Source organism: Eumetopias jubatus, unplaced genomic scaffold (assembly GCF_037043125.1).
Source record: "Eumetopias jubatus isolate StellerSeaLion01/CBP00866 unplaced genomic scaffold, mEumJub1_p1.0 scaffold_8, whole genome shotgun sequence".
Lineage (NCBI taxonomy): Eukaryota > Metazoa > Chordata > Mammalia > Carnivora > Otariidae > Eumetopias > Eumetopias jubatus.
In genome coordinates, this window is record NW_028274814.1 from 103,959,078 (window position 1) to 103,986,187 (window position 27,110).

General features: G+C 34.2%; 1 protein-coding gene across 4 annotated transcripts in view; it reads right to left on the bottom strand.

The window, feature by feature from the left end:
* The window catches only part of PPP1R12A (protein phosphatase 1 regulatory subunit 12A), a 142,196-nt gene that overhangs the window by 53,550 nt on the left and 61,536 nt on the right, over positions 1-27,110 (bottom strand). For all 4 annotated transcript variants that reach the window (XM_088025280.1, XM_028105515.2, XM_028105517.2 and 1 more), the window contains exons 3-8: positions 22,281-22,399; positions 14,707-14,866; positions 10,477-10,621; positions 4,116-4,190; positions 3,370-3,458; positions 3,061-3,218 (exon numbers count right to left, since the gene is read on the bottom strand). In XM_088025280.1, the coding sequence (XP_087881406.1) occupies positions 3,061-3,218; positions 3,370-3,458; positions 4,116-4,190; positions 10,477-10,621; positions 14,707-14,866; positions 22,281-22,399 (746 nt within the window). The remainder of the gene's footprint in view (positions 1-3,060; positions 3,219-3,369; positions 3,459-4,115; positions 4,191-10,476; positions 10,622-14,706; positions 14,867-22,280; positions 22,400-27,110) is intronic.

Genomic DNA, 27,110 nt, shown 5'->3' on the forward strand with positions numbered 1-27,110 from the left:
GTACACAATATTAAAATATAATTATCTTTAGGGCTATATATATACATGTATAAGCACCAAATAGTTCTGAATTGATTCATTCAATTCTATTTGTGACTAAGAAAATACCCACAAGATGTTAATACGGTGAAAAGCGTAGTATCTCAAACCATACCAAAGGACAAGGCAAAAGTGGCACATTACTATGATCTTAGCTTTTTGAATAAACTGAATGAGCTAACCACAGTCTAATAAACTTTATTCTCATTGTTAAACAATACCTCTTTTCATTCAATAGAAGCTAAGTCTATTCAGTACAGTTTAAATACAAATCATGCATAATCTCTTAGACCATCATCCTGGAAAACAGTCTGTCTAACTGGAGAGAGTAATTCAACAAATATTTTTAAATGTCTCCATATTTCAAGTACTAGGTACTGCGTCCTACTGTCCTAGGTAGGTACTGGGGATATACCAGTTGATGAAAAACCAAAATATCTTAACCGCATACAGCTTACAGTCTAGTAGGAAAAATAAATAAACAAGATAAAATTCAAGATTTTTTTTCTCCTTTTATTTTCTCCTTTTTCCTTTTGGTTTAAATATTTGCTATATATAGTACCCATTTAAAGCAGGAAAAATCTGAGAAATCTGAGATTAAATAAATTAACCACAAATACAATTACATTCATGAATCAGTCTGTGTTCTTAAACACTGTGCATGCTCATTCTTATATAATTTACTTTTATAATTAGAAATACTTTAATTAGCATGTCAGCATGTCATAAAAAAGAGTTATAATATTCAATGACTACCTGGTTGCTTTAGTTTCCAATTTTACCTATACTCTCACCAAGACAAAAGATATGCTGACTCACCTGACCAGCAATGACAGTAATAAATTAAAAATTATATCCCTGGTGACTAGAATCTAGCCATTCACATATCTCAAAAACACTTTGTGTTTTACCAAAAAATAATTTACTTGTAGGATTAGTAAGCTTCAAAAAAACAAAGGAACTTAAGACACAGTACCTGGCAACAAAGCTAGCCCTTTATCTGTTTAATAACATTTTGTTTTTAATGGGAAACAGATAACCACTATCTTCTTCGATGTGTGTTTATTTAGTAAACTTTAGTTTCCCACATTTTCTTAGGTGAAATATTTTGCTGAGTGAGTAAAAATAAAATGATCCAAAACTGCTGTTGTATCTAGAGAAAATACAGGGAGCCCAAGAAATTCTAGGGCTTCATTTCTATTTACTGATGACCACCATACTGGTCCTGGTAATTTTTTTTTTTTGATCAAAAATCTTAATGGAAATGGACTATTTTTCCTGATAAATTTACATGTTAAAATATCAGGTTATACAACTCAAAGATGGCAATACTGGAATTTCACATTGGTCTGAAGATGTAAATGATTAACTGATGCAGAGTAAGAAAATAAATGTTATTTAATAAAAGCACTCTGGCAAATAAAATGTATAAAACCATGTGGGCTAGATGAAGCAATGCAGAAACCATACCCTTGATAATAAAAAGGAAAAGAATGTAAATTGTGATAGTGACTTTGTAAAGAAATTTGGCAACATCCATGAAAACTGAAAATGTGACACAATAACTCCATTTTTAAGTATATACCTAGTAGAATATCTCTTACCTATGTATATAAGGAGACAAGTGCACAAATGATCACAATGGTATTATTTGTGAAAAATGGGAATAAGATAAATTTTTATCAGAAGGGAAACAGATGTATTTAATGAATAATATACAACGACTAGAGGGTTAAGTTATGTAGGTAAAGATACAGACAGATGTAAACAAACCTAAAAGTTACAGCTTTTGAGTGGAAAAAAAAGCAAGTTGCCTAACAACTTCTAGGTATAAAAATGAAAACACAAAACTGTCCTATAATTACTATATATTACTTCTGAATGTATAAAATATGAGTATAAAAATGGACTGGAAGGTAAAAGAAAAAACTCAAGACAGTGATTGACTTTGGGAAGAAAGGAAAGGGAAGCCGACTAGGGTTCATGGTTAAAGAAGACAACTGTAATTTTTTAAAATTTTATTACAAGAAAAATTGGAAGAAAATATAACTAAATGTCAGCAGCTGTTCATTCTTGGTAGGTGGAATATGAAGGTGTATTTTTTTTTTTCCTTTAAAGATTTTTTTATTTAGGGCGCCTGGGTGGCTCAGTTGGCTGGGCGGCTGCCTTCGGCTCAGGTCATGATCCTGGAGTCCCGGGATCAAGTCCCACATCAGGCTCCCTGCTCAGCAGGGAGTTTGTTTCTCCCTCTGACCCTCTCCCTTCTCATGCTCTCTCTCTCTCTCATTCTCTCTCTCAAATAAATAAATAAAAAATCTTAAAAAAAACCCTTATAAAGATTTTTTATTTATTTATTTGATAGAGAAAGACACAGTGAGAGAGGGAACACAAGCAGGGGGAGTGGGAGAGGGAGAAGCAGGCTTCCCACAGAGCAGGGAGCCCGATGTGGGGCTCGATCCCAGGACCCTGGGATCATGACCTGAGCCGAAGGCAGATGCTTAACGACCGAGCCACCCAGGCACCTCTGAAGGTCTATTATACTTTCCTGTATCTTCAAAATTTCTCGAAACAAAACAAATTTCTCCACACCCCACAGGAAAGTATCTTGATTCAACCTCAACTTTCTAAAATTTTACTATTGCTTAGGGAATATTTGGGATGATACTGGAACCAACTTCCTGGATTGTTGGGCCCCAGAAAGTATCAGAAGCATTCTTGAATTTCTGGGAGCCCATTCATACCCTATCTGTACCATCCTAAGGGAATCTTCACCTTCTTCAAACCTAAAAATACAGTTTAGCAAAACACAGAGGTAAGTAAGGACCTCCAGGTCATTAGAGAACAATAAATTCACAACTATACTCAAGTTTCTAATACTCCCCGGAAGATAATTTACTGGCTTGGAAGGTATCTGAACAAGTAGCAAATCAGTCAGTAAAGTTTCAAAATTAAAGCCTGATCTTATCTTATTTTACAATGCATCAAAATTCACTGAAAATTCCATTATGCTTCAAATTTTACCTGTTTCAGCTTCTGATTCTGAGTCATCTTCTTCATCTTCTTCACTAGAGCAGCTAGATTCATCTTTCTTTCCTTCTTCTTCATCATCAACTTTTTCTTGTTCCAGGGATTCAATACGGGATGCATTTTTCTCTGGCTCAATAATCAGTGTCTCTTTGCTGTGAAAGGAAAATAGTTTTCAAATGATTAAAAACACAAAAGACCAAAAAACACTAATTCTCCTCAGATCCATAAAATCTAATAATCATGGCTATGGCCATCATGCCAATTCATTCATAATAACAAAACCTATTTTAATATTTTACTTACTTTTTAAAGGTCTTCTGTGACTGATTATTGTCCATATTGGCTGTTGATTCAATTAGTGGAGATTTCTTCTCCCGTTTTTCACTATGCAGCTTTATAAAAGTTATGCAAAGGAAAATAATACTATTAAAATAGTATTAATGAGTAAAATACAGAATTTGAAATAATAACAAAATAGTTTTCAAAACATGAAAACAAAACTAAAACAAAACAAAATTTAAGTTTTTCCTGAAAAAAAAGGGGGGGGGCTGGCTTGGATAAAGAATAAAGAGGACTAAATAGTTAAAAAGCTAGGTGAAGGACAAAGTTGGATTTTTTACATCCCTCCAACTTTAGATCACTGACAAAGTCAGGATCCATTAGCCACTTAGGATGTCTGATATTTTTTACTTAAAAATCTCTTTCCTACCTACGTAACTTCTTCTTCATCCAGGGCCTGCTATTTTAGAAACCTGAGATTTTATAGTCTCCACCTTCTAAGCAAACTTTATTATGAAATTACAAAAACATGAGTAGGTACATTATAGAAGTATTCATTTTGTGAAGAGGAGATAAGAGAAATGGGGACAAGCAATACAAAAGGCTGAACACTACCACTATTCCTTTATTCTCTTTCACTGTCATTTGGTTTGACTATCAGGAATAACTTAAAACCAAAAAGTATAAAATACTTTTTCAACTGTCTGAAAGTTAAAGCTATTAGGAAAATTCACTAATACAGACAATTTTTAGACAGTCATCAAACATACCAGATTTTGTTTCTTTTGCAATTCTTCTAAATATCCTAAAATATCTTCATCTGCTACATCAAACGCTGTCTGGCCCTGGGTAGGAAACAAAGTGGGTTGGTGATGGTAAAAAGTCAATAAACTATAAAACACCTTTGGTGATTCTGTATAATTATACAAAAAGAAGTTAGAAAACATTTTGTTATGGATGTAGTTTGTTATGTATGCAGTAATACAACAGTATATGACTTAAGGGAGGTGTATGAGAAATCCATGTGAGAGATGCAGCTGATACACTTACCCTTACTTTCTTTGGTAACAGCTTTATTGACATAAAACTCACCATACAAAAAGCCATTTAAACACTGGGTGTTATATGAAAACAATGAATCGTGGATCACCACATCAAAAACTAATGACGTATTGTATGGTTACTAACATAACAAGTGTACAACTGTATATTCATAGAGTATTACAACCTTCACCATTAACAGTATAGGACATTTTCATCACCCCAAAAAGAAATGACCTCCCCACTTTTCTCATCTCCCTTCCCAACCCTCCAGCCCAAGGCAAGGCAACCACTAACCTATGTACTGTTACTACAAATTTGCCTGTTCTGAACATTTCATATAAATGGAATCATACAGTATGTGGTCCTTTGTGACTAGCTTCTTTCACTTTGTATAATGTCTTCAAGTTTCATCCATGTTGCCACATATAGCACTAACTTCAATCCTTTTTATTGTCGAATAACAGTCCATTGCTTGACATACCACATGTGCTAATCTATTCGTCAGTTGATGGATATTTGCTCTTGCTTTCTGCTTTTTGGTTATATATAATAAATAATACTGCTATGAACATTTGTATACAAGTTTTTGAGTGAACATTTGTTTTCGTTTTCTTGGGGATACAGTTCTAGGTAAAATTACCAGGTCATGTGGTAACTCCGTGTTTAACCTTTTGAGGCCATTTTTCTTTTTATTACAGCCACAAAAATTAACTAAAGTCTTAATAGAGTAACAAAATAAAAATACATTATTTCTAAACTGCTTAAAGTTCAGCCAGCCACAGGTATGCCTCAGTTTCAAAAATTAGTTCAGGTGAACACCTGTCAATCTATTTTTATTCACTGTGGAAAAGAAAATTTCAAAGAGCTGGTGACCAAACATACTAAGGTTTTCTCCTGTTGCTTGCATTTGTCCTTATAATAACCCTACTGGTACAGGTTTCCAGAATGTCAAAAAAGTTCATTATTGAATACATTCTACTTTATATGTTGGCCAGTGTATGATCCTTTCTCAGAAGAAAATTCTACTTTTTTTCAACTAGAAAATATATCATTCTGAAAGGCAATTCAAATTTCTCTCATAGCAGGCATCTCAGCTACAAAAAAGCCAGATGAGTAGATAATGATGACTTCTAAAATCACACAAACTCTTCCATTAAAAAACAAATCTAAAACCCTCAATTCTAGACCAATATTAGGATGTTGCCATCTACTTGGACAGGAGTTACATTTCCCAGCACTACAAAATGAAATATAAGCTACCCAATATCTGAGCTGGTTTTTCCATTGTCTGTTTATAAAATAAAATATATGGTCTATGAAATGTATCCTAAAATACATGAAATGCTACTTTATCAAGATAGGGGAATGTATGTATGTAAAATTTACAGGATTCAAAAACACTTACATATCTGCCTTTTCTTGTTAGAAAAGCTTCCCAGCAAGAATTTAAGAACCAATCTATCCTTTCCCATTCAGTCCAAGAGAAAATGTTTTGGCTTTAATAAGCCTTTCCCCCCATTTCAACCTTCAGTATTAAATGCTAAGAATTAAATTCCTGAAGAATAAGTGGCTCTGAAACAAAATAACTGGCTCAAAATTTGAAGGTGCCCTTTAGATTAGAAATACATGTTAATCCATTTTGCTATATCATAGTGTCTTTGTATAATTAGTTTTATAATGTTACACATGCTGTTATGCAAATTGTTTTCAAGATCATGTTAAGTGAAAATAACTCACTGGCTTCTTTTTAAGTATTATTTTAAGCATTTATCAACCCTTCTCATGAATGAAATAATGCACCTTAAAAAGTTTTTTGAATTGTAATTAAATTTTAGCAGTGGTTAAATGCAATGGGGTTATTTTAGTAACCAAGGAATTTTCCTTTATAAGAATAAGAAATTGGATCACCTTACTAACCTTTCTTTTCACTTTCTCCCTTGATAAATGAGTCTACTCTGCAAACAGCAGCTGATAGAGAATAAAAACTAGAGTAAAATGCAGGCTATAAGCAGAGAAAAGTTTCTAATTTCAGAAAAGCAGACCCTCAACTTAACCATGCTCATTAAACAATATATAGGACAGTTATGAAGGTAGCCAATTGTAAAGTTATAAACATGACCTAGTTCTTAATTACTGTAAGGCTACTATGCTTTGTTAATGGGATGCTAATACAGTAGGGCATATAAACAGAATCACTCAATGTAACCAAGAAATAATGGAGGGGGGTACAATGCTGAGGTATGAGAAAATAAGAACACTTTTCAATCAAGAAAACAATCTTAAAAAAAATTACTGCTTAAAAAAATCAGTTTTCAATATATCTGTAAATTACCAGAAGCACACTAGAGCTACTGTTTAAGTCTAACCTCATAGACTCTTCATTCCTTCCTCACTTATTCTAACTGAATTGCTTTTAGAGGTGTGATCTCTCTTCATTTTCACAACAACCAGTGAAGTAGTCAGGACAAGCATTAGGATTCTCATTGTACAGACGAGGAAACCTAGGCTGAGTGTATGGCATTTGCTCAAGGTCATGCAGGCAATGAAGGGAAAGCAGGAATAGAATCTAAGTCTCTACTGCTCCACTGTCTTTACAGAAAATAAGAAAAGGCTCAGATAAAAGCAGGGGAAAAAAAAATCTGTGTGCCCATTAAGCAGAAGCAGTTTTGTTATTCACTTAAATCTTTGTAATAACAGCTATCAAACTAAAAAGCTGTCTACCAATCATTGTCATATTGCATTAAAAGAAAATTCCAATTATAAAAACATCTTAAGTTAATAAGTCCCCTTTTTAAAAAGGGACAATATTTGGGTATATTCTAGTAAAACAATTATTTTAATTAAGGAAACAAAATAAAAATCTTGATTATTTAAAGTCTGTATCACATAATTTATAATAATGAGTTAAAATGACAGCAAATGTCTTACAACAAATTAAAGAAACAAGACCAAATCTCTACTTTAAGAACACTTCTCCCACTTTTATGTAGAAAGACTTTCAAATTTTCTTTATTTGTTGCATTTTCTGTAGTATACATTTACCAAAATTATATTGTAAAGAATTCATCTAAATCCTGAAAGTTCTGTAAGTACCCTATGATATCGTTTTTAAAAGAAATTTACTAAAAATCTTCAATCTACAAGTACTGAAGGTATCAAATGACAAGATAAATTCACTTAAGCAGGTTTACACAATAAAGACTAATTTTGATTGACATGAAGTATGACATATTTTTTAAAAATGCAGCCAATGATAACAGAAAGACTAACTCACACAGGCAAAATAAAAAATTAAAATTTTAAAAATTAAAAGTCTTGTAAAAAATATCTTCCATTACTATAGAATACATCTCCCTCCCAACAAAAATGCTTGCATTTTGGTATACTTATGGCATGAAGGCCTTTAGAATGCTATATACATTATTTGCTTCTTGCTATTAAAAGATGTCTTTAAAATCCTGATATTTTAAAAGAAAAATCCAATTTTGATAAAAATTTTAAAATCATATTTTTACAACTTATGAGTTAGTATCTAGAAAAATAAAACATCAGAAATCAAAAACTAAGAAAAATCTGCAGAGGAACTTCGCAGAATAGTCTTTTTTATTAAGAGATTTATTTATTTTAGAAAGAGACAGCAAGGGAGAGCACATGCACATGAGTGGGGGGAGGGGCAGAGGGAGAGAATCTCAAGCAGATTTCCAGCTAAGCGCAGAGCCCAGTGCAGGGCTCGATCTCATGACCCATGAGATCATGACCTAAGCCAGGACCAAGAGTTGGACACTTAAGTGACTGAGCCACCCAGGCGCCCCCAGAAGGAATTATTCTTAATTAATTACACTTATTTATTAGGGCTTTAAGAAAATCACTTGACTTCTCTGATCATGTTCTCAAATCTGCATAACTCTGATGACAACTTTGTAGGGTTGTTAAAAGGATAGCATTAGATAATATATGTGAAAACAAGTTGAAAACTATAAAATTCTAAGGAACTATGAGGCATAATGCTTTTAAGATCCTATAAAGATATACTGAAATGATGAAATGAGGGGATAAGATACAAAAATTTAGGATGACACAAAAAACTGCTACTATAGTAAGAGAGAAACAAAAGGAGATAAAGCAAAATTATTTATATGCAGTCTTTCTCCTAGAGCATAATTATGATGAACTGTATGGCATAGGAATTAATTATAGAACAGATACAAGATAAAATAATTTTTTTCATACATATTATATATTGTCTATGAATCACTACCAAAACATAACATGTTTAAACTGGAAAATGATACAATATTTTTGGAAAACCATTTCCATTAATAAACTTCTCTCTTCTGGTCCTTATCTGGAGGCCACTACCAATGAATGAACCAATTATCAGTACTGTCCATGTCAATGAACAAGTGGCCTTTAGGGGACACTGTCTGGGAGAGAGACAGGAATGCAGAACAGACATTAGAACATAAGACGTATTTACTAATTTCTTCAGAAAAATCCCAACTCCTGGGGGAATTTCTACACTAAGGAGAGGAAGTATGAATTGTTAAGCTAAAATTAGCTGGCTTTTTAACTTAAAATTTAATAGTATCAACATTTGTCTTCTAATGCTGATTACAAAACAGAAAACTGTTATAATAAAAAATAGAGAAAGCAAATTACCAAAAGTTTTGACTACAGAATTAGATTAAAGACTTTTAACACTTATATAAAAGCAAACTTAGACCCTCAAACATCTGGATCACTCTCAAACATTTTTTATCTTGATTTTCCTGAAGATTTTCATCACTTCTAGGACTTTAACTTGCCTGCATATTTCTTACTTAAAACACATTTATAAATACATACATGAAATGCTCCAGAAAGAGCAAAGGAGTTCAGAGGGCTTCTTTATCACTTTACACCAGCAACTAGGACATGAATCTGCACTACTACCTCAACCTCAAAACATCCACAGGAAAATACTGGGCATATGGTATATCACATTTGTTCTCTTCCCTTTGCAGATCCCCAATTAGAAACTGCAGTTAATCAGAGTGTAATCAGCACCAGCACTTATATTAATGGACACAGTAGAATCAGACGGTGCCATCTGAATAAAGATGAGATCATTTTAGGAACCTCTGCTAAGTAATTTAATTTACTACGTTGTCTTATAAAATGCAATATATAAGGGGATACTCTATGGAAGTTAAGGGTAATCAAGCTCATTAGAGGAGATGTGTTTTAAGCTCTGCAGCTGTTGGTAGATAAGAATCATGAACACAGAATAGGAGGAACTAATAGGAATACTGGTGACACTGGTAACTGACTGATGGTGATTAGAAGGGAGTAAAGGAAAAAATATCTGATCTAATAAGGAATCTGATAACCTGAATCTGTTCATGATTTTGTAAAAAAACACTTATATGACATTCACTCCTTCTTTCCCTCTACCAAAGTGGATGTTTTTTTTTATGCAAAACTAATACAATCCTTGTAAATGGTCAAACTGGGTGATATTAAGTAAATCTTTTACCTCATAAATGGCTTTCTCATCACAAAACTAGGACTAGATGTTGCATCTCAATTATTTTATTTGGGATAAAACTTTATGGTTTTTACTAGTCTCACATGCTGTAAGACCCCACTATCTATGTTATTTAATAAAAAGCTACTATAAGCAAGCTGTTAAAAGACTATCAGCTAAAGAGAAATAGAAATATACTTCTGTATGTGTTCTAACTCAGAGTGATGGGAGCAAACATTCACAGAGAAATGCAAAATTTTCTTAATTTATGAGTTCCCAAGTACTCAAATCTATCATGTATGGTAATATGATTACTCAAAGAGTAATACTTCTTTCTTTGAGGAACAAGGCCAAAACCACCTCACATGTAGCTGAGAAAGACTTAAACAATTAATTAAAAATCAATAAATGGTTGATAAAATGTTGTTTTATACAGTTCATACAACTTAATACAATTATAGAATTTATATTCCAACATTTTTGAGACTTCTAAAACCTTTATTTCTAAAACTTAAATATTTAAAATACATACTGGATATTTCTAAAAATTTAAATATTTAAAATACATTTAAAAGGCCTACCACTTTGTTGACCATCTCCATATCACACAGATTGTCCACTAAAATTCGACATGCTTCCTCTTTACCCCAGTGAGCAGCAGCATGAAGAGGTGTCCAGCCATCATAATCCTTAATATTAACATCATAGCCTGCCTGTATTAAAAGTCTAAAGAAATTACAGTGAATTAGATAATCATTAATAAATCTAAAAATGAGCAAACATAATCATTAGCTTTATACCATGCAAGTTAACAAAAATTTGTGATGTATTTTTTTTCCTAGTTCACATCTTCTCCCTTCCCTTCAATAAATTAACTAGGACAAAAGAAAATAATTTTCAGAAAACACTGGCAATGAGGATCTTGAATTACTGCCATAATAATGCATTCAGCTTTAATTAATTCCTAATGACTAATAAGCCTTATGGTTTGGTGTAACATTTATTAATTCTTGTTACTATGAATTATAGTTGAAATTTTCATAGTAAAGCCAATAATTTTTCAATGTGAACTCAAAAACTCCTGGATCAATTTGTATGTTAAACTGATTTATTGAGGGAATGTCTTCAGGTGTCCATATATCATCGCAAGCTAAATATGTTCTAAAAATATACTGGGATCAAACAAATTTATTTTGTAGTTTTTCTGTTGCCTTGCAGTTGAGGAACTAGTTTGTGAAAACTTTCACAAACCTTAATGATCTACCATGGGTAATTTTCATAGGAAAATGACATTCTGTTAGGAACAAAACAAAGCAAAACAAATACTCGAGGGGTCGATTCTACTTTTCTGCAGCAGTAGAAAGCAGCTAGAAAAGAGGAATACATTTTAATACAATGCAAAGAACTGTATAAATTGTTAGTATGCCCTCCTCACTGTATATTGACATTAACCTTTATTTTATTTAGAAATTAAGCTCAGAGAGCAAAGAATAGGTCTATAAATTGCACATAGCACAGCCTCACACACACAGGCGGACAGTGAATATTTTATAACTCATGAAATCTGGTTGACCTTTACCTTACTTTCCAAGAAGTTGAGCTTGAGAAGGGCTTCTTTTTACCTACAGGAGGTGGTAGTGATAGCTAATACATAACCCTTCATTTATTTATATTTCACGAACTGATCCCCTATTTCCTAAGAATATCTAAAGCAGCCGTTTCCAATTCTGGATCCAAAACAAAACCATCTTAAGAGCTTGTTAAAAAAAAAAAAAAAAAAAAAAAAAAAAAAGGATTCCCCAGCTCCACCACAGTCCTATGGAATTAAGCAGCATACTGGGAGACGGGCTCTGCCAATTTATATTTTTAGTAAGTCCTGTTACCTGCCTGAAGACCAACATTTAAGAGCCTCCAATCTAAAGAACAAGCTAACAGCTGAAAGTTAAAAAAAAAATACATCCATTAACATATATTATCAGAAACTTTATTAAGAGTTTAATAAAGAGAATAATATTAGAAGATATAAAATATATAAAAGATAAAAAATATATCCCCATTAGAAAATATGAACTATAATGTTAAATATTCTTTTTTTTTAAAAAAGCTTTATTTTTTTTTTTTAAAGATTTTAGAGAATGAGAGAGAGAGAGAGCATGAGAGGGGGAAGGGTCAGAGGGAGCAGCAGACTCCCTGCTCAGCAGGGAGCCCGATGTGGGACTCGATCCCGGGACTCCAGGATCATGACCTGAGCTGAAGGCAGTCGCTTAACCAGCTGAGCCACCCAGGCACCCCATATAATGTTAAATATTCTGAGTGACAAAAATTATAAGTACTTGGGAGTCTATGTGGAGAGGCAAGACAGAAAGGTAGAAAAAATTTTTTTGCCCAATAAACATATGGCTCTCTCTATGACAGGCCACACAATACTCAAAATAATAAGACAGTGCTTATTATATTCAAGGAGCTTCAAATGGAGGACAAAGGTCAAGTAAAACAGTCAACCCTCAAAGACAGTTTCTGTGATAGAGATGCAATGGCAGTACAGAGTTGAAAAGCATGAAAATCAATTGAAAGGGGCTGTGTATGTGGGGAAAGGGATAGGGGTAATAAGTGGGGAGAAGTAACATTCGAAACCAGTATCTTCTATTTATTTTTCACTTCATACATATTTTTACTTATTTTCATAAGTAATATATTTACAAAGTTCAAAAATAAAAAAGAATAAATGGCTATATAGGGAGGTCACACTCCACTGCTGACCTTTAGACAACCAGTTTCCCCTCCCTTATATAACCCCACTACTAATTTTGATTGGATCCTTAGAGAGATTTTATGTATATATCAGCAAATACAATTAAAAAAATTTTTTTCTTAAAGATTTTATCTTTAAGTAATCTATACACCCAACATGGGGCTCAAAATCACAACCCTGAGACCAAGAGTTGTACGCTCCGACTGAGCCAGCCAGATGCCCCTAAAATTTTAAAATATAAACACAAATGATGAATACTTGTCCTTGTTTTTTTTAAAGTTAATACATCCTAGTGCTCCTTCCATATCTACATACAGTGTTTTAATTGCTACAAGAGTATTCAGTGAAAGGAGGTATCAAATTTATTCAACATTCTCCTACTCCTATTATAAATAACGCTGTTACCACATACCTTATTTCCTGTGAGAATATCTGTAAAAAAAAAATTTCTAGAGGTAGAACTAACTGCTAAGCCAAAGAGTAACTGTTACTTTGATAGAATCTGTTCAATTGTCATACTTTCACCAGTAATGTAAAAGAGTGCCTTTTCCCCAACCTTGCCAACACAGTGTGCCAAACATTTCAATTTTTGCCAATATGACAGATGAAAATGGTAATTCATTGTAGCTTTATCTGCACTTATTATGAATAAGGTTGAACATGTTTTTTCATAGGCTTAAGAGCCTTGAACTGAGTCAAAGGATCGAAAGGAATTTGCCTCCAAGTTGAAGAGATGGTGAATGAAGGTATCTAGACAGAAACAAAGCAGGCATTAAGACATCATGACAGAACTTCAAGTAGATATATATATATAGTTGGAATAATGCATGCCTGAGGAGCAAGGGTAGCAGCTTAGCTTAAAAGAGGATGACTTATGGTCTTATGTACTAATTTGAGGAGTTTAAAATATATCTCAATCCCCACTGAGAATCTTACTAAAGAATTTTAAGAGCCTAGATAACCTAATTACAAAGACCACTTGGAAGCTGTCTAGAAAACTATTTTACAGTGCAACTAGTACTCAAAAAATATTACCTTTACCATATGCAATTCTCTAATATTTCAATTTTTTTCTTTAAAAAAAAATGCTGTTGTCAAGTTACTAAGTTCATTTGTGACCTAATGGGGTCTGAAAGTTTGCTAAGTTTTGGATTAAAGAGAGAAACACAGAGGACAAGAAGAGGTAATTAAAAGTTAACTGGACTATTCTAGAAGGCTTCAGTTATTGAAGTGAATAGGGACTGAAAAAAGGAGAAAACTTGGGAACAGTTGACCCAGTTAAACTTAACTGTTTTTACTAAGAAGAGGAAATAAAGAGAACAGTTTGATATTAGAAGCTCCAGTGAAACATAACAATATAAAGGGTGCAGAAGATTTTGCTGAGGGCTAGTCTTATTTCCTTTCACATACATATAACAAAAGTTATACACTGAATTATGTTTTTCATATGGCTGCCAACACCTTTGCACTGCATAAGTAAAAGAAAAAAATTTATTGTGATGTAAAAGAGCTTTGTTTCAAGGAAATTTGTGGATCAATACATAGACCTATAAAGTCTCAGTTGCTTATGGCTTGATATTTATTATTATGCTAAAAGCACTCTGAGTCCCAGCATTATGTAGTAAAAAGAAAACTGCATTTTAGATAAATTACATGTAAATGAATATTCATTAGGAATCAAGCTCTCTGAAATTGATGATTATGTTATATAGAATACTATTCTTAGTCTCGGTAACCAGAGTTAGCCAATCTGGGAAGCTCAAAATGACTTTGTAGTAATTTACCAACCCAGATGGTAACATATAATGGTTGTCTGACACTTTGACTTAGTGGAAAATTGCAACCAAAGAAAAGAATAATCAAAATTCAAGAGTAAAGAAAGAGCCTTAGAAATAAAGCACTAATATTCAAGGTAGTTTTCTCTTTTTCCTATAAATAGACATTGAATAACTTTTATAAACTGTTTCAAAATAATGTCTGCAGGTATCTTAAGAAAAGGAACAAGGAAATAAAGAAAATAAACCAAATTAGAAAAATGGCTGTGAAAAACAACACTTACTTTAAAACTTCTGTATAGCCTTTAGCAGCTGCAACGTGAAGTGCTGTCCCTCCAGATTTTGCATGCCGGACATCATTTATGTGACCACTATTTAGCCACTGTCTTGCATCTCTAAGCATTATCCGTTCTTCTTCTTTTCGAGCTGCTTCTATATCAACCCCTGATAAAATAAAAATTGCTTTTATTTTTTCTTTATAGAAAATGTTCTATGTTGGGAAATAAAATTATTCAAAACATTTCAAGTTTAAATAAAAATTAAAAGTGAAATTATATTTTTAAAAAATGGGCTGCTAATAACAAGCTGGTTCAATAACGAAATGTGGGAATAATGCAGCTCTTTTATTAGCCTTCTCTACTGATTACTTAGTTTATGCCCCACAATATTATTTTGGCTTTCTTTTTTTACCTTTTCTGATAAATCCTTTTGTTTTTAACAATTTGGTTATTTCCTTAGGTATATCATCCTTTAGTTTAAAAACAAGACAAAACAAAATGTAATTAAGTCTTAAATTTCTAACTGCTTTGACCAGTTCTCTGAACTCTAGCCTACTAGGTAGAAATGTTTATTGAACACTTTGACCCAAAATTTATCAGACTTTCAAATTTGCCAGACTTTCAAACAGATTCTCTACCGAACTCTTTCCTTTTCCAACATAGTACATTCTTCACTATTAGTACCAGCATTGTAATTTTTAATAAGTCATACAGATTCACTTAAAAGCATTTATTAAGCACTGAGTTAGGTTGAGATGGTAAGAGTGGGAAGAATTAAAAAAAAAAAGGAACAGGACACTCTACCTCTTTCTTACCTTCAAAGAGCTCGAAATACTGAGAAAAAAATTAAAGTAGAAAAGATAATCTTGAAATTTGTAAATGATCTCATGTGGTCTCACGGCTTCAACTGCTGGCTATTTAATGAACAGCATACACCACAATGCAATTATATAGTGTGTCTTACTCCAGGTACCTATGAACTTATTAAAGGTAAAGATACTGCTTTTTATCCTGTATCCCCGCTGTCTAGATGAGTACCTTATACAGAGTAAAAGGAATCAGTAAATGTATGCTAACTACATGATGAATGAATACATAAGTAAAAACAATTATACACACACACACATCTTCTCAGCTAAGATCTCTCTATAATTCATATCCACGTACCCAACTGTCTGGTCAGGATTTTTTTTTCTTTCATTCATCCATTTATCCATTCACCCACCCACTCAATATGTACTGAGTGCCTACTGGATGTCAGGTACTTCTTATAAGGTGCAATGGGTATAGAAGTGAACTTATTAGATGGCAGAAAATAATACATATGTGAAGAAAAATAAAGCAAGGTAAAGGGACAGAGGGTAATGATAAAAAAAAACTTGTTTTATATGGTTTGGTAAAGAAAGGTCTCTTTGATAAGGTGACATTACAGCAAAAAATAGAGTGATAGTCATACTCTAATCTGGGAGACATTTCAGGCATAGGGAAGTCCTAGTAGTAGGCTCTCAGGTAGAAGCCTGCTTGAAATGTTGTTTAGAAGGCCAGGGTATCTACAGAGTAGTGAGAACAATGAGCAGAGTGACACAATCTGACTTAAGCTGAAAAGTTAAGAAAAGAAACTGAGGTATCAAATTGGAGGCTACTATAATAATTCAGACAAGAGATGATAGTAGCTTAAACTAGGGTAGTAGTTAAGGTAGTAAAGAGATTAAATTCTGGATTCTTCAAGGTACACCAACAGAATTTGTTGTTAGTATGGATGTAGGAGAAAAAGAGAAGTCACATATGAATCAAAGGTTTTCAGCATGAGCAACTGGAAAAATTAAATTTTCATGAGAAATGTGAAGTTTGAGATGCCCTGACAGACGTCTATTAACTGGATATCAAGTAGTCCGTTGGATATCTGAGCTTGGAGAATGGAAAAGAGTCAAGACTGGGCAAATAATACAATAAAATTATATGCCACAGGTATCTGAAACTTAATGCTAAAATCTTAATTCAATTTTCCTAGCCAGTCAGCTTGCTGTCTGTCTTGTATTTAATGTACTAGGTACCACTACTTACCCAGCAACCTGGAAGACATCCTTAACCCTTCCCTTTACCTTTATTCCCAGCCCTCATCCAATTAGTTCACAGACTCTGAAATGCCATCTCCTAGACTGTCATCTTGATGGTATCATAGTTCATCACCATCTAGTTCATGTCCTATATCCCACACTTTAACTACTACTACTACTGGCCCTTTACTCACTCAACCTCAGAACCTTCTGATTCATTTCCCACACCACTGCCAGCCCGGTTTTTCCATATCAAAATATAATCATTCACATTTCTACATAAATTTGTTAATGGCTGCTCATCTCCTGTAAGACAAAACTCAAGCTCTTTTGTGTAAGAGACAAAGCCTTTTATATGATTTGGTCTCAATACACTTCTAACCTCTACTCTTTCTCTTATAGCATCACCCTTATTCACCCTTCTCTGAATAAACTATGCACCCTCCCATCCTTGCACTTGTAGCTCCCGGTCTGGAATGTTCTTTCCCCAGATGCATGTTTCATCCCCTCCCCTCATTCAGATCTTAGCCAGTGTTCTTACCATCTAGATCTCCACCAAGGTCCCCAAATACATCATGCTTGTGTGCTGTTGTGCAAGCTATTATGTTCTACACGGACTGTTATCCTTCCCTTGCCTAAGCAAATTACCAATTATTCAAGACACAACTAAACCATTCAACTGAAGCTCAACTTTTAAAAAGCAGACCATAATTGAAAACATTTTTAAAATCCCCAAATTACACTAAGTACAGGTAAAGTCATCTTCAAACTAGAGACTGTTATATCACATTATCACATCTGAAAGAAACTTGCAATAAGATTTCCCAAAAAAGGGGGCGCCTGGGTGGTGCATCGGTTGAGTGTCCCACTCTTGGTTTCAGCTCAGGTGGTGATCTCAGGGTCGTGGGACTGAGTTGCAAGTGGGACTCACGTTCAGTGCGGACTCAACTTGAGATTCTCTCTTCCTCTCCCTCTGCCTCTCCCACTCGTGTTCTCTCTCTCGCTCTCAAGTGAATAAGTGAATTAAAAAAAAAAAAAAGGTTTCCCAAAAAGACTTTATAAAAATCCATTATATATACTATATACGTGTAATGAACAAAACCTATGACTGTTATTTAAAAACTATTACCACTTCATAATGAATCAATTATATTATCAAAGACTTCCTACCAAAAGATAATCATCTCATATTATTTAAGATGACTTCTAATGTTACTCATAAAAGAAATTATAAAGTTATAATTGTAATACATTAAATATAACTTTTTTACTAAATGATTTTTCTCAGACTTATTACGCTTTATATTTTACTGTCTTTTTTTTTTTTAAAGATTTTATTTATTTATCTGACAGAGAGACAGCGAGAGAGGGAACACAAGCAGGGGGAGTGGGAGAGGGAGAAGCAGGCTCCCTGCTGAGCAGGGAGCCTGATGCGGGGCTCGATCCCAGGACCCTGGCATCACGACCTGAGCTGAAGGCAGAAGCTTAATGAATGAGCCACCCAGGTGCCTACTGTAAGTCTTTTAAAACATAGACCTCTTTATTATCATTATGCTTTCTGTCTTTACCATCTTGAATATTCTTACTTTTATTATCTTTTACTATTCTAAATTTCCTCTGGACCTGAAATTAAAAAATATATACTTCTCACTTCTGGATTTGCCTAGTTTCATTATCATCTTCATTAAAATTTAATTAAATTAACATTTTCATTATCATTTTCTTTATCTAATTACAAAGCAATTACCCTCTTTTGCCTCCAAATCATGCTCATATAAATTATATGTAAAAACAAGCAGCTCATGTTTAAAATTAAAGTATGTGTGAAGGGAAATTTCTTATGCTTAAGAAAATCCAGAGCCGGATGCCAGGCGTGGGGCTTGATGCGGGGCTCAAGGCTCTATGCGGGGCTCAAGGCTCTATGCGGGGCTCGATCCCAAGATCCTGAGATCGTGAGCTGAACCGAAGTCAGATGATTAACCAACTGAGCCACCCAGGCACCCCAGACATCATTAATTCTTAAACTGGAAACTTCAGAAGGCAAATAGTTGGCCTCAATTCTTCCTTTATCTCCACATTCAATTATTCATCAAAGTGTTTTAATTTTACCTTAATACTTCCTCAAGACAGCCCTGTTCTTTTCTATCTTAAATGTAATTGTTTTGTCCTTATCTTTCAGCTGCAATAATTTAAGAGCCTTCTTCAAGGAAGATATGCCACTGTGTATTCCCCATTCTACATCATCCTCCAAATTGCCATCAGCTGTATTACTAAAAACCAAATCCAATCAAGTCCATTTCCTGCTTGGAGATCTTTGCTGCATCTAATGTCTACAAAATGGATGTCCCTCACCATCTGGCTCCAGCCTAATTTTTTCAGGTCTCACCCTCCTACTAATTTTATCTTGACTTTGCATTTCGATTCCAATTCTGAGTTCTCCGCATATGCTATGTCTCCAATTCCTTTTCTTTGCACATGCTGATACACCCCTGCCTGATACACCTTTTTTGTCCACCACCTCCTTTCTCTGCTAAGCAAACTCATTCTCAAATGTCATCATTCTGAAACCTTTACTGACTATTGGAAGCAGTTAGTCATAGCCTTTTCTGTTCTTCCACAACCTTCTGTTCCTATCTATATTTTAGCACATAGCACTGCATTGTGAAGCTCTGTTTATATATATCTGCCACTTCTGATATGCTGTGAAATCCTTAAGAATAAAGATTATCTTCTTTCTTCCTTTCTGTCTTTTCCATACCCAGCACTCGGAGCATTTGCTGGCATATTAACCAATACTGAATGAATCATTACAATTAAAATCAGTCTTGCAAAAAGCTTCCTTTATATACAAGGAAACCAAAGGCAAGAAGTTTTCAGTACATCTCCATGCCCTTCCTAGCACATAATAATTGCTAATATTAGGCAGTATAAAAAGATTTATTTTAACTAGTGTTTAACAGGAAATGGTTAGCTATCTATCTAGGCTTTCATCAGAGCAAGATATGGGCAGGTAAGGCAGTCTTCTTTCTAGGTTGGGATGCTTTATATCTATTCTTCCAGCTTCCTCAAGTCTTGACTATCCTATTATTCCAAAATGCCTGCCTACAACATTCCTGTTAAAAGCTCTTCTGTGTACTTATCCAAGCCCCAGTTTTTAACTACTTTTCTAAGGTATGCACTGTTTCTCTGGGCTTCAGGGACCTTCTAACTACCTGTTACAATGTCTCAACCCTGTTTAGGCACTAAAATATCTTCTCAGCTTCAGTGTCTTAAGATTATTATTATTATTATTTTTGAGAGAGAGAGAGAGAGAGTGCGCACACATTTGGAGAGGGGACAGGCAGTGGGAGGGGGGAGAGAGAGAATCTTAAGCAGACTCCAAGCTCAGCATGGAGCCCTGACGTGGGGCTCGAACTCACGACCCTGAGATCATGACCTGAGCCGAAATCAGGAGTCGGACACTTAACCAAATGAGGCCCCCGGGCACCCCTTAAGATTTTTTTTAAAAACATTTAGTGGTCATTATGAATTTTCCTAATCCCAGGAATAAAAATCTCTTTTCAAGGTACTAACTTAGCTTCTACTCCTTTGCTTCTATTTCCTGATCAATCACACTTCAGTAAGTACCTACCTTCTAAAACAATATCCCATACCTTTCCTTTATCTTTTAACACCTTAGTAAAACAGTTCTCTTCTGATAATACTCATTTAATCACTGCCTAAACATAATGGCATATAGTGGAAATCATACAGAATAATTTTATTTATTTATACATATTAATTTTTAATTTATCATACATATTAATTTTTAATTATTAATTTTTAATTGTGGTAAAACACACATAACATAAAATTTATCATCTTACATTTTTAAGTATGCATTTCAGTAGTGCTAAGTACATTTACATTGTTGTGCAACCCATCTCTAGAACACTTTTCATCTCGCAAAACTGAAATGCTACACCCATTAAACAAACCCCCATTCCCATCTCCTGACAGCCATTGTTCTACTTACTTTCTCTATTAATCTGACTCAAGTACTTCATGTAAGTGGAATCATACAGTATTTGTCTTTTTGTGACTGTCTTATTTTGTTTACCATCATGTCCCCAAGGTTCATCCATGCTACAGTATGTGTCAGAATTTCCTTTTTAATGCTGAATAATAGTCCATTGTATGTACATACCACATTTTGTTTATTCACTCATCCACTGACAGACATTTGGTTTACCTCCATCTTTTGCTTATGTGAATAACGCTGTTATAAACATGGGTGTACAAGTATCTTTTTGAAACCTTCCTTTTAACTTTTTGAGTATGTACCCCCAAAAAAGAACTGTTAGACACATAAAACGTAAATATGTATTATATATATATCTCAAGATACAATTCATATACATTTATAATATACAGTTCAGTGGTTTTTAGTATATTTGCAGAGTTGTAAAACTATTATTACCACCATCAGTTTAGAATACTCATCTCTCCTAAACAAAACTCTACCCATAAACAATTATTCCTCATCTATAAACTGATGTCTCTCAAATTTGTATCTCCAGCCTGCACCTGGAGATTCAGATTCAACAGCTTAAATATCTAATCAGCAAAACAAACTTGACATATCTGAAAATAAATCCCTGAACTTTCCCCACAAAACCTACTTTTCCCACAATATTCATATCTCATTTACACCTTCTTTCTTGAATACCCTACACTTAATCACTCAGTAATTCTCTTGAACAAACCTTCAAAATATATCTAAAATCCAACCTTTTCTCATCACTTTGTCCACCACCACCTACTTCTGCCCTTACTTTCCCACAATCTATTCTCAACACAACAGCCACAGAGATCCTTTCTAAAGTAAGTCGGATCATGTCACTCCTCTACCTCAATTCCTCCACTGGCTTCCTACTTCTCTCTGCCCAAAAGCCAAAGCCGTTCCAACGGCCCACAAGGCCTTGATGTGGTATGGTTCACTGTTACCTCTGTGACATCATCTCCCTCCAGCCTCTTCCTTGTTTTGCATACTTTAGTCACACTAGTCTACTTGTTGCTTCTCTGAATAAACTATGCACCCTCCCATCCTTGCACTTGTAGCTCCCGGTCTGGAATGTTCTTTCCCCAGATGCATGATTCATCCCCTCCTCTCATTCAGATCTTAGCTTAAATACCACTACCTCTCTATTTAAATTTGCAACGTATCTCATGTATCCTGCGCACTTCCCTATCCTCTTTGCCTATTTTCTCTCCAAAGCTTTTATTACCACATAATTTTATGTCTGATCCTACAACTTATGATTCTTCTTTCAATTTTAAAAATATTAAAAAGATGTAGAACTGAGAATCATATATATTTTTCAAGATTCATGCTACACATATTGCTATGGAAGGTGATTTTTTTCCACTCAAATTATGATTTCCCCTTCAGTACCAACAATTATTTTATTGAAAAAGTCAAGCATCATATTCTTTCTAAAACAGTTTTAAACATTTCTCCCATTTAGGATGCTTTTACATTACCTTGCCGATTAACTTCATTTTGAAGTAGCTCTTCCATTGCCTCCTCCTCAGCAATATCTAATGGTGTGTCTCCTTCACTGTTGACAGCTCCTACATGTGCTCCCTGACCAATCAAAAATCTGTAAAATGAAAGGGAAAACAGTTAAGAAATGACGATATCATTAAGACTAAAGGCATAACAAATGAGGTAACTCCTACGTAAGAGCAACACTAAAAACCAAGGATAGATGCATTAATTTAAGTTTTAAAAAAGTAGAGCACGTTTTTTATTTTAATTTGTATTTCCTAATTTTTCTATAATGTACATACATTGCCTTACTAATACAAAAATGTTATTTAATGGTAATTAGAAAGTTTTTCATAGGATCATTTCAGACTGTCTCCACTAAATTTTTCATTACCTCCACACTGATTGGTTTCCTAACTGATCTCCATGCTCCCAGTCTCATGCCATATGTGATAGTTCCTTTTTTTCAGATTTATTTATTTATTGAGAGAGAGAGAGAGGGAGAGAATGTGGGTGTGGGGTACAGAGGGAGAGAGAGAATCCACTGAGCATGGGCCCAATGGGGGGCTCAATCCCAGGACCCTGAGATCATAACCTGAGCTGAAATCAAAAGTTAGACGCTCAACTGACTGAGCCATCCAGGTGCCCCATATGCAATAGTTCTTAACCTGGGGTTGATGGACTAAAGTCAGAAGGTCATTCAACTGATGCAGATATCTTAAAATACTGTTTATGATCATCACTGTTTTGAAATTAAAGTAATTGTTAGATGAACCTTTACGTCTCTTTATTTATTGTGTTACTAAAGAAGCACATATATAACTATACCATAAGTGTGTTTTTCTAATGTTTTGAAAATGAAACCCAATAGAACTGGTTTTTGGTGTACTTTGTATTTTATTTTATATATCCAAAATACAATCCTGAGAAAGTATCCACATGCTTCATCAAACCTGACAAAGTGATCCAGATACAAAAAGGTTAGGAATCTCTTTCACTGCATCAACTATACATCTCCCAGAATCTCCCATTTAAAATGACTGGAGTCAATTTCCCACTTAAAAATCTCTGCATGGTTGTTATCATACTAAGAGAAAACATACATGGCCCTCAATGAGCTGGTTTTATCTTCTTTTTCAACCTCATTTCTCTTCTGTCTTGTATCACACTTTCGGCCCCAACAATATAGAACTATGCTTATAGTGTGCCAGACTAACCCATGCTCCTTTGGCATTCCTGATTTTACTTTTGCATATGTAAAGAATGGGCTTTTTTCCTCTATGTCCCTAACCAACTTAACTCTTATTTATATATTTTTATAGACTACATAAAAATATTCTCATTATAAAAATAGTAAAAATGTCCAGAGTTTAAAAAAAAGAAAAAAACAAGAACACCTTTATACCTCTTCTACTATTATGTTCCCTCCCCAGAGATAAACATTACCAACAATATCTTCCTAGTAACTTTGCTATGAATTTCTATGTGTGTACATAAACCTATGTACACAGTCACTTTTGAGGTTTTTTTTGTGAAACAAAAATTAATGAGATTATTTTCAAAGTACAGGAATGCAATGCATTATAATAGTTGAAAAATATTCCACAGTATGGCTGAATCATACTTTTATTTCATACTATTCTTCTAATGGACATGTTCTTAAATGGACAACTGACATTATCAATCTAAAAATTTTCCCAACATGATGGGGATAAAACTTTATTTCCTGATCACATGAGAGGCTGAAAATATTTGGATATGTTTACTGGCATTTGTATTTTCTCCTCTTATGAACTTATTTACATCTTTTGTTGGTACTTCGAATGTGTTCATTAATTTAACAAATACTTAGGGGATGTTTTTATGGACTGAATGTTTGTATCCCCAAATTTCATGTTGAAATCCTAACCTCCAATGTGATGGGTTATTAGGGGGTGGGACTTTTGGTAAGTAATCAGGCTTAGATGAAATTATGAGGGTGATGCACCCATGATGGGATTACTGTTCTTACAGAAGAGACTAGAGCTCACTGTCTTTCTGTCATAAGGGACACAGCAAGATGGCAGCTATCTGCAAGCCAGGAAAAGGGCCCTCACCAGACACAGAATTGGCCAGCACCTTCGTCCTTTAATTCCTGAGTCTCCCAAACTATGAGAAACAAACGCCTATTGTTTAAGTCACTCAGTTTATGGTATTTTGTTATCCCAGGCAAAGCTAAGACAGGTATCTAGTATGTACCTAGTACTATGCTATATGCCAGGAATACAATGGTAAGCAAAACAAACACAGACCTTTCCCTCCAAGAGCTTACAGTCTAGTAAGAGTTAGATTATTCAAAGAGTTAAGATTATTGTAAAATTTGGTAAGTCTTATGACAGAGAATTTTGGGGTCTCTACAAGTGAATAATAGGATAATCTAATTCAGTTAGGTCAGGAAAGGATTCTCTGAAGAATATGTAAGTACTAACAAAGACAATGGAAGGAAAGTGTGTTTCAGGTAAGAGAAAACAAAAGGTACCATATACCCTGTGACAGTAAGTATGTATGGCCCACAGGGGCCCGGTTCATTTTCCTGAAAGAACTGATCAATCTCTATGTGTATCTGTCTTACACACACACACGGTGAGTGTCTACTTTCCAAGATGTTATATGATCAGGAATATGTCCCGGTTCATTTTCCTGAAAGAACTGATCAATCCACACACACACACACACACACACACACACACACACACGGTGTCTACTTTCCAAGATGTTATATGATCAGGAATATGTTTCAAAAAGATCACTTTGTGCAGTATGGAAAATAGAATGAAAGTAGGCAGATCAGTTAAGGAGCTACTGCAGTAGTAAAAAAAAAAAAATGTTATAAGCTTGAATTTTATGGAAGAAATGGATGAATTCCAAAGATACCCAAGAGGATACTGGGAGATCAGCTGGATATGAGAAGTGAGGGTGAGGAAGGTGTCTAAGATAAATTGAAGTTCTTGACTTGTATGATGTGATGAATGATGGTACTAATTAATGATATAGAGAAAATGAAGTTATTTCCTACATCTAACAGCTATGTTACAAATATTTCTTCATACTGTAACTGCATTAAAAAAAAAAAAAACTTTTCAGGGCACCTGGGTGGTGCAGTGGGTTAAGTGGCCGACTCTTGGTTTTGGCTTGGGTTGTGATCTCAGGGTCGTGGGATCAAGCCCCACGTTGGACTCTGTGCTCAGTGCAGTCTGCTTAAGACTTTCTGTCCCTCTCCCCCACTCAAATAAATAAATAAATCTTTAAAAAACAAAAACAGAAACAAAAAACTTTTCTTACAGTATTTTGTATCTTACTAAGTTTAAAGGTTGTATAAAGGCAGGTCTGTCAATCTTTTGCTTTAAGAAGGCTTTTACCCTCCTATTACATGTATCTATGTGGAGATGTAACTTTTACAGACACATACATGGAGGAGAATAAAAGAATATACACTATAAAGTTAACAGTGATTATTATCTCTAAATGGTAATTAGAAGGGGTTTTTATTAGTAGTTTTATTGGGGGGGATTTTTTGTTATCCAGATTTTCTGTAGAAAGTTTATTTTGTGTATGTGTGTCAGACCACAAAAATGGCTACCATACTATTCTGCAGCCTGATGCTTTTACACTACACTTAATAATACATTACAAACATTTCTCCCTATATAAGGTAATATTTCATTTTTATGATCTTCATGGGACTTATACCAAGAAGTCATACTTGAATTGAGGCAACTTTTTCTGTTTCAAGAGTTTTAAAAAACATAATATAAAACTAAATGAGAACATTTACATACTACAAATAAATAAATGAGTCTGGAGCAAAACAGAAAAAAAAGATATAAGTAGTATAATAAACTGTGCTATGCTCCAGGAGAATATGTAAATAATCTGCTATGCAAAATATCAACCAGTTAGCCATATTTATATGAAACCACTTCTAGTTTGCTCAGGTAGAAATCACTCATAAGATATAAAGACTGAGAATAAAAGGAGTACTTCAGAGTAGCTCCAGTGCTTGCAGCAGGGGGAACTACATGGGAAGCAGAGTCTCAAGGAAATACCAGGTCAAAGCCAAATACAGACAATCCAAAATTTTTATAAACAGGAAGGATGTTAAGAGAAACGAACAAGAGTAAAGTTCCAAAACTACTGGCAGGAAACAGAGCCTGGAGCAATTCCTGAGCCAAAAGTTAAGGTACATGTATGTACTCATATAATTCACAAAAATCACCTGCACTCCAGGACTATCATTTGCAAATATAAATTTTTAAAAAAGATACATAAAAATAAAGAAATAAAGTCCCATGGCATTAATTCTTAGCTACAATGAATAATCTCAAAAACCATTCAAAGATTGGTTGTGTGAAAAAAAAGCACAAACGTCTGCATTCTGTAGACTTTGAGTTAGGCTCTCAACTCTGCCTCTTGACAGCTGTGTGACATTCATTAGAACACTGGAAGCCCAGTCTACAGGAAAATTACAAGTCTATGTTAAGTTTCAATAAGTTAAAGTCTAAAAATAAAATTCTACTTTTTATCCCATCATGCAAAATCATCACATTTAGAAAGCAATGTTTAAGATAATGTAAATAAAATAGTACAGACTATCTGGAATACCAGAAATTGACTCTGAGGGGTCCTCCAGATACTGAAAACAGATGGCTATATTTCCTTCAGAACAAAAAAAGCTAGGATATTATAAGCAGCTCATGTGACTGCTAATTAGGAAACATATTTAAGATTTCTTGGAAAGAAAAAAGCAAAGATTTCCCACAGAATATCCCAAATTGAAAGAAGAT